The sequence below is a fragment of the Malurus melanocephalus genome, unplaced genomic scaffold (assembly GCF_030028575.1).
Source record: "Malurus melanocephalus ecotype Western Australia unplaced genomic scaffold, MMel_1.1 scaffold_574, whole genome shotgun sequence".
Classification (NCBI taxonomy): domain Eukaryota; kingdom Metazoa; phylum Chordata; class Aves; order Passeriformes; family Maluridae; genus Malurus; species Malurus melanocephalus.
In genome coordinates, this window is record NW_026623806.1 from 254,691 (window position 1) to 262,050 (window position 7,360).

Below are 7,360 nucleotides of genomic sequence, written 5' to 3' on the forward strand. Positions count from 1 at the left end.
GGGACAGGAGGGGCGGGCGATGCTTCTCGCCAGAGGTGACACTGCTGCCACCTTCCCTCAAGGTTTTCCACCACCTCAGCCCTGGAGAGGATGGGGAAGAGCAGCAACAAGAACAAGGCAGAGGTGAGAGCTGGGAGTGGAGGGATCACCRGGCTTGGGAGGCCGAGGGAGGGGATCCCACCCTGCCCAGGTGCCRTGTGCTGGCCATGGCTCTTGCTGCTCTCCCTATAACCGGGTCCCAAACCCCGTGGCTCYGTTCCAAACACCCCAATCTGCCCCTTGCAGGAAGCAATTTACTCCTCAATCCCCGGAGCTGAGGTACCCAAGGCTGAGCAGGAAGCGAAGAAGAAGAGGAGAGCAGAGGACACGTACATAACCATGGTGAGCAGCAGCATGGTGGGACCCCACAGCGCTGTCCCCACTCCTCGTGCCAGACCCCAGCACCCCCTGCCCCCTCCAAACACACCCTGACACCTCTGGTGAGGCTCTCACCCTGTCCTTTGCTCCCTGCAGCACCCCTCTCACTGCCAGGACAACAAYGGTGTCTATGTGGAGCTGGCCAAGAGGGCGATCCCGTCGGAATGGATGGCACAGGGGACACGGGGGGATGGACAGAGCCAGGAGCCCCACAGCAGGCCGGAGGAGGCATGTCCCTGGGCGCCAGAGAGGGGGAAATAGCTGGGCTGTGGGATGGCAGCCCCTTATCCATGGTGTCCAATACACCTTTATCCATTTGAGAACTGAGAACTGGTGAAACTGGTGAGAACTGGTGAACTCTGTGCCCCGTGCCAGGGCACTGCTGGGGCACAGCCCACSCCAGCTGTCTGCAGGGGACCAGGGGAGACCTGGCTCTTGTGCCCTGGCCTCTGGAGAGAGCACAGCGGGCACAGCCTCAGCTCCAGCTTTGATCCTGGCCCAGGGTAAGGATCTCCAAGGGGGGGAGATGCAGTGGGAATTGTCACAGTTTTTTTTTTTTTTTTTTTTTTCTGAAGATAATAAAACTCAGGAAGTCTTCCCTGATCCTGTCTTCATTTCACCTCCTGCCTAACTAACCATGTGATGTCCAGGCGTGCCAAAATCTGCCTGGCCCGGGGCCTGGGAGCCCCTGCACCCACGTGTGGCCTCACATGGGGCACCCACCAGCCCTGCAGGCTCCAGGCTGGAGCAAAGCCAAATGGGACAAAAAAGGGGCTCTTGGCAGCAGGAGGAGGACGGGTRGGGGCGGGACAGAGCCCSSRGGSMRSMGGGKYCCCCACGTGTGTCCCCTGGCCATGGGTCAGCAGCGGCTGATGGGCAGCGCTGGCCGGGGACAGCCCGGCCACCCCTCCCGGGCCTCCGGGGCAGCGTCTGGGCGGGCGCTGGCGCCGCTCCCGCTCTATCTCGGGGTGTCGGGCGCTATCTCCGGCTCCCGGGCGCTATCTATAGATGTTTGACACCTGCAGGTGCGGAGGGAGCCGGGACCCTCCACCTCCCACCGCTGCCGGCAGACTGCAGCGCCGCGCTGCGCTCCTTGGTTCTCGTTGACACCCTGCTCTCTTTTCCCGCAGGCGGCTGCGGGATGGGATGCAGCGGGAACCAGCGCCCGGAGCGGGATTTGGGGCATCGGGGGATGGCACAGGGACTCTGTAGGGTGGTGGCAGCCGCAGGAGCAGAGCAGAGCGGGTTCTGCCTGCCCGGTGTGGGTGGGAGAGCGCTGTGTGTGCAGGGAGTGTCTGCGGAGCGGGGCTGCTGGGGCACTCTCGTTCCTCTCTCCCGGCTGTCCCGCTGCCCCTCCTGCCCCTGTGCCCCCCTCCTGCCTCCCCGCTGCCCCTTCCCTCCTGCCCAGAGCTCGGCTGTGCAGCATCCAAGGCTCCTGGGCATCCCTCTCCTCTCTCCCCAGCGATGCTGCCCCAGCAAATGCCACCACTCCGTGTCCCCGGGCCTGAGCAGCTGCTGTCACCGCCTCTCTGGTCTCCAGGAGGTCAGGCCATGTCTGTCCTGCACCCATCTCTGCAGCCTGAATCCAGGTTCGGAGCCCAGAGCCCAAAGGCTTCCTTGACCTGTGGAGAGAAGGGAACCAAAGAGTTTCTCCAGCCCTGTCACAGCTGGGCAGAGYGTCCCTGTCCCAGGGCTGGGTGGGATGAGGTGCTGTCCCAGGAGAAGATGCTGCAGGAGAAGGGGAAGGAGCCACCAGAGCAGTCTGGCCGCTCATGGAGGTGATGGAGCTGTCCGGGAGCTCCAGGTGACCGGGAACACCCCAACCTGCTGCAGCCGACCTGGGCCGTCCTGGCTGAGCTCCTGGGGTCCCCCTGCCCTCCCCAGCCCGGAGCAGCCCCTCTGCTCTGTGCCCGGCTCCAGGAGGGCACTGCCAGCGCTCCCGGGCCCCGCTGGGCTCTCCAGAACGGGCACCGCTGCTGCGGGCGGTGTGAGCGGGGCTGGCTGCCAGCCTCCAGCGGGACACAGGGGACACATCCGCGTGTCCCCCCGGGCCCGGGGACTGCGGGGGCAGCAGGAACCCACCGTGTGTGACATTCTGTGCACAGAGCAGGGAGCCAGCAGTGCCAGGAGCTGTCGCCTGCAGTTCAGGGGAAAATTTTTCCGCCCTCCCACTCCGGCGGCTGCAATCCACCAACCACAGCATTTACTGCTTTTTTTCGCCCCAGCTCCGCTCCAGCCATATTGGGCTGTGGGGAGAAAGCGGCTCTAATGTTCTATGTCACCTGCAAATAACCCGGGCGTTCGAAAAAGCACCTYCACCACCTCCACAACCCACACCAACACCACGTCCTCTCCACACACAAAAGTCCGTCAAAATGAGCCCGGAAGGCTGGCTCCCGCAGCCCACCTTGCTCCTCACTGGCCTCACCTTGCTCCTGTCGCTGGGTAAGTGTCGGCTTGAGCCCCCTTGCATGTGCCCATGTGGGGAGACACCCGTGCCCCTGGCCAGGAGCCCCCAGCCCCGGCAAGCGCCGTGCCGCAGGGATGGGCACGGAGGTGGTCCGGCATGCACCCTGCGGAGAGCCACCAGCCAGGGTGACCTGCTTTCGGCCAGGGTGGGGGGAACGCTGCCGCTGCATCTTCTGCCGAAAGCGCCCCGCATGCTGCTGGCCGGGTGCTGAGCACAGAGCCCTTTGCATGGCCGGCACGGGAGCGGGGCTGGCGTGGGGACAGGGCAGGCAATGTGCTGCCAGGTGAGCTGTGCCTGTCCTGGGGGTGCTGGCAGGTGGGTTCTGCCTGTTCTGGGGGTGCTGGCAGATGTGCTGTGCCTGTCCCTGAGCTGTCCCCGTGCTGTCCCTGCGCTGGGGGCCGCGGTCCGTGCGTGCTGCCCGGCCCCGCAGCAGCAGCAGCGCTGTGTCAGCAGCTCCGCGGCCGCATCGATCGCGCCCGGGGACGCGCCGCTCCTTTGAAGGGCTGGCCTGGAGCTCCTGATGGGCTGCTTTTCCCCGAGCAGAGGGCCTGGGAAAGGAGAACACAAACCTAGGCAGGGCTGCTGCTAGGAGGAGGCTGCTGGAACYGTAACCCCCCCGGGCTGGGTGCGTTCGGGAGCCTGCGCAGCGCCGCAGGACGTGGCCTGGACGGTCCCAGGGGTTCAGGGGCTTCTTGCCCCATCTCTGTTGTCGCCCAGCGCTGAATGCCTGGGCATTGGCAAAGTTTGGCCCCACGCATGGGTGCTCCCGGGTCCTGCCAGGCCGTGGTTTCCCAGCTTGGGGTGACAGGTTTGCTGCTGGTGGCACCTCGTCCCYCTGTAGGGCCCTGGGGTGCCCTGAGGACATGGGACAAGGCCATGTCACCCCCCTGCAGGCACACAGGGCATCGTGTGAGGGGCACTTGGACAGTGGCTCCATGCAGGGATCCCCTCCAGCCATTCCTGCAGGGACAGGCTTGCTCCTTGCTCCTTTCTCCCATCCCTGCGAGGTTTTCTTGGAGGCATCAGAGGTGGAGGGCTGCAACGGGGCAGCAAGGCCACGACACTGGCTCAGGACACTTCTCCCTCCTCACATGTGACTCGTCCCCATGCAGCAGTGTCCCCATCTCTGTGGCAGCCCTSCCCTGCACTGGGCTGGGTGGAGGTTGTTCCCCAGGCTGCCAGCACAGCCAGGAGCCATCTCCAGGGCTTGGCCATAGCTGAGGGCACTCTCTGGCCCCAGGGAGCTCCAGGGTGCTGTGGCTGTCAGCTCACAGCCAGAGCTGTGGCTGGCACAGCCGTGTCTGCAGCTCGGGCAAGGCTCTGCTCCCCGGCTCGGAGCCTGGCCCCTTTCCTGCCCTGCTTGCAGGCGGAGTGGAGCGGCCGGCGTAGCGGCCCTGACACGCACCCAGCTTGGCCTCGGGAAGAAGGTTTGAGAGCCCAGAGCAGCAGCCCGAGGGGAGAGGTGAGGTGATATCAAAGCACCTGGCGGCAGTGTCACCGTTCCTGCCCTGTCGGGTGTCCCAGGCCCCTGAGTGCTCCGGTCCCTGCCAGAGCTCGCTGTCCCCGTGTCCCCGCGCTGCTCAGGGCTCGGCCTGGTGTTTGCAGCCAGCTGGGCTGCCCAGGAGCTGTCCCCTTCACCAGCCTGGGGACGAGGTGCTGGATGCAGGCGCTGGGTTTGGGTGCTGCCGAGGGGAGCTGCAGGGAAGGAGCGGAGGAGGGAGCAGGGCACAGACACCCCATCCCTGCCCCTTCCCCAGTGAGCTGCACAGGTAACGCCCCTCTTTGTCAGCAGGGCTGGGGAGCACAGAGCAGCCGAGTCATTCCCAGCTGGACAGTCCTTGATGGGCACTGCCAGCGGGGGAAAGCATCTGCATCCCCCCGAGTTCCCTGCAGAGCCCGGGCCCTGCTGGGGATGGATGTGCTGAGCACAGGCAGCAGTCTCGGCGGGGCTGTGGCGCCGGCCCCGAGCGCTGACGCTGCAGCCTGGCACAGCGCCACGGATCCCTCGGCAGCACAGCCCCGGGGACAGCGAGCCCAGCGGGGCTGGCCCGAGCTCAGCAGCGTGGAAGTGGCACAGGAGGGTCAGCAGCCCCGGCAGGGCAGGGCAGGGATGGTGCTCTCGCTGCCCAGCCAGGGCACGGTGCCAGCGCTGGGGCTGCTCCCGTTGCTCGTGCTGGGCAGGGAAATGCCAGCCCGTGTGTGTGGATGTGCCTGAAGGCAGTGCCAGGCCCAGGGACAGCTCTGTGCAGGCAGGGCAGGATGGGGAGCTGGGCTCARCCATGGCTGCCTGGGACACCCCCCCTAATTTCTGTGCCTTCGGCAGCGCCCCCGGGACGGGGCATGGAGGTCATGGCCCCTGCCACCATCAATGCCTTGAATGGCTCCTCCGTGAAACTCTCCTGCACCTTCAACTCCTGCTACAAGGTGGAGAACAAGCAGTTTTCCCTCAACTGGACRTACCAGGAGTGCAGTAACTGCTCGGAGGAGCTGGTGAGTCTCGCTGGGGATCTGCTGGGAGCTCTGGGACCAGCTCCAAGGGTGTTCCTGGGGGTTTCCTGCACGGGGAGGGGGTGCCTGGCTGGGAAATGAGCCCGTGGGGTGCCAAACGCTGCCTCACCTGCTTTYCTGTGGCTGCCCAGTTCCTGCAGTTCCGCACGAAGATCATGAACAAGCAGCTGGACCGCTTCGGCAACCGGGTGGAGTTCACYGGCAACCCCGCCAAGTACGACGTGTCCTTCACCCTCAAAAACGTGCAGCTGGAGGACGAGGGCACCTACAACTGCTACGTGCTGAACCCCCCGGACCGGCACCGGGGCCACGGCAAGATCAGCCTGAAGGTGCTCACCCAAGGTCAGTGGTCCCCTGTGCTGCGGGGTGCGGGGTTTGCTGGCAGAGCCCTGCCCCTTCCCAGCTGTTCCTGCTGGAGCTGCGTCCCTGAGCCCGTGYCCTGTGTCCCCAGAGCCCCCGAAACACGACTCGACGGTGGCCGTGATCGTGGGCGCCTCCGTGGGCGGCTTCCTGGCCGTGGTGATCCTGGTGCTGATGGTGGTGAAGTGCGTGCGCCGGAAAAAGCAGCAGAGGCTCAACACGGACGACCAGAARACGGAGGAGGAAGGGAAGACGGACGGCGAAGGCAACCCGGACGAGGGCACCAAGTAATGGCCCCCGGCCCGCCCCTCCCTGCGCTCCCCTGTACAGCGTCACCCTCTTGATGTGCTTCCCAGAGCAAGRATTTCTGTCTCCCCAGAGCATCCCTCCTTCCATCCAAACACCCGAGCCAGCCTGGAGCAGGGTGCAGAGAGGTCCCCGGAGCCCGGCTGTGCTGGGCAGGGCTGGGGAGGTGGGGCTGGAGCCCCTGAGGCTGAGCTGGGACCAGCCTGTCCCCTGCTCTGAGTGCCACRGGAGGTGCTGGGGACAGGCTGGGGTGGGTGAGGGGGGACCGGTGTGGTCCCCACACATGGAGAGACTGGAGCAGGGGGTGCCAGGAGGGGCAGAGGGCTCTGGGCAGCCCCGTGCCCAGCTGTCTGCTCCCTGGCCCGGTAGAAAATACAAGCAGGGGCCAGCAGCCTGCCCTCGGGGACACGGCTCATCCCTGTGTGCTCCTGCTGTGCCCAGGCCACTGGCACCAGTGTTCCCCTCCCGAGGGATCCCGAGAGCTGCCAGGCTCCTCCTTGCAAGCCCTGTGTGCCAGTGCTGAGACAGAAAGCTCCTCAGGGACTGCCCCAGGCTGCTCAGAAGCTGGTGCCAGGGTAATGCCCACCTGGTATCCTGGAGCTCTGCGGTGTTTTGGAACCATTAATGGCTCTTGGTGGGTGAGGGATGGACCCCTCTGCCTCTCGGGCTGTTTGTGGCTCTGAGCATCTCAGCCCAAAGTGCTGGGCTRACTTTTTTGTGCTCGTTTCTTTTTTGGGGAGGGTGATTTCGATGGAAAATGTTCTGCTGTGGTGGGGAGTGCTGGGGTGAGGCTGCTCGAGACACAGAGCTGCTGAAGGGAGAGGGTTTGGGCACTTTGCTGGCAGGGGCTGGGCACAGCAGCAGGCCCGGAGTTAGGACAGCCCTGTCACCCTGGAGCAGGCCTGTGATGCTGAGACTGCCTCCTGCAGCCTCCCTGCAGAGCACTGCACACCGTAACTGCCACGGCAATGCACTGCCAGCGTGTCCAGCCCCGYGTGCCCCTGCCCCACCCGCCCGGTGAGCTGTGCTGGCTGCAGCAYGGGGGCTCAGGCAGGGACTGACCCAGGGAGTGCCCCTGGGGCACCGGGCCTGAGCTCTGCTTCTCCCGTGGCTGGCAGGAGGGGACAGCGCACGGAGCCGCAGGGGACACTGCCCAGGGGCAGGGGACAGGGGTTCTGTCACCCACGAGCAGCACTGCCAGGGGAGAAGGGACACCTTTGCAGTGTCCCTGTGTGGAGAGGGGACACCTTCTCAGTGTCCCTGTGCAGAGAGGGGACACCTTCACGGTGTCCCTATGCA

The 7,360-nt window shown here is 65.4% G+C and overlaps 2 protein-coding genes across 3 annotated transcripts in view; both read left to right on the top strand.

Moving 5' to 3' along the window:
- Positions 1-972, top strand: part of LOC130583282 (junctional adhesion molecule-like) — a 2,897-nt gene extending 1,925 nt beyond the window's left edge. The window contains exons 4-6 of the mRNA XM_057382548.1: positions 63-123; positions 286-381; positions 514-972. Of these exons, the coding sequence (XP_057238531.1) occupies positions 63-123; positions 286-381; positions 514-678 (322 nt within the window). The 3' untranslated portion in view covers positions 679-972. The remainder of the gene's footprint in view (positions 1-62; positions 124-285; positions 382-513) is intronic.
- Positions 973-2,645: 1,673 nt separating this feature from the next.
- Positions 2,646-7,360, top strand: SCN2B (sodium voltage-gated channel beta subunit 2). 2 transcript variants are annotated; one of them, XM_057382551.1, is made up of 4 exons: positions 2,646-2,862; positions 5,211-5,377; positions 5,527-5,737; positions 5,847-7,360. In XM_057382551.1, exons 1-4 carry the CDS (start codon positions 2,793-2,795, stop codon positions 6,044-6,046), a joined length of 648 nt encoding a protein of 215 aa, XP_057238534.1. In that variant the 5' UTR covers positions 2,646-2,792; the 3' UTR covers positions 6,047-7,360. The 2 variants fall into 2 exon arrangements, with proteins under 2 accessions (XP_057238534.1, XP_057238535.1); XM_057382552.1 differs by lacking the exon at positions 2,646-2,862 and adding an exon at positions 4,250-4,349.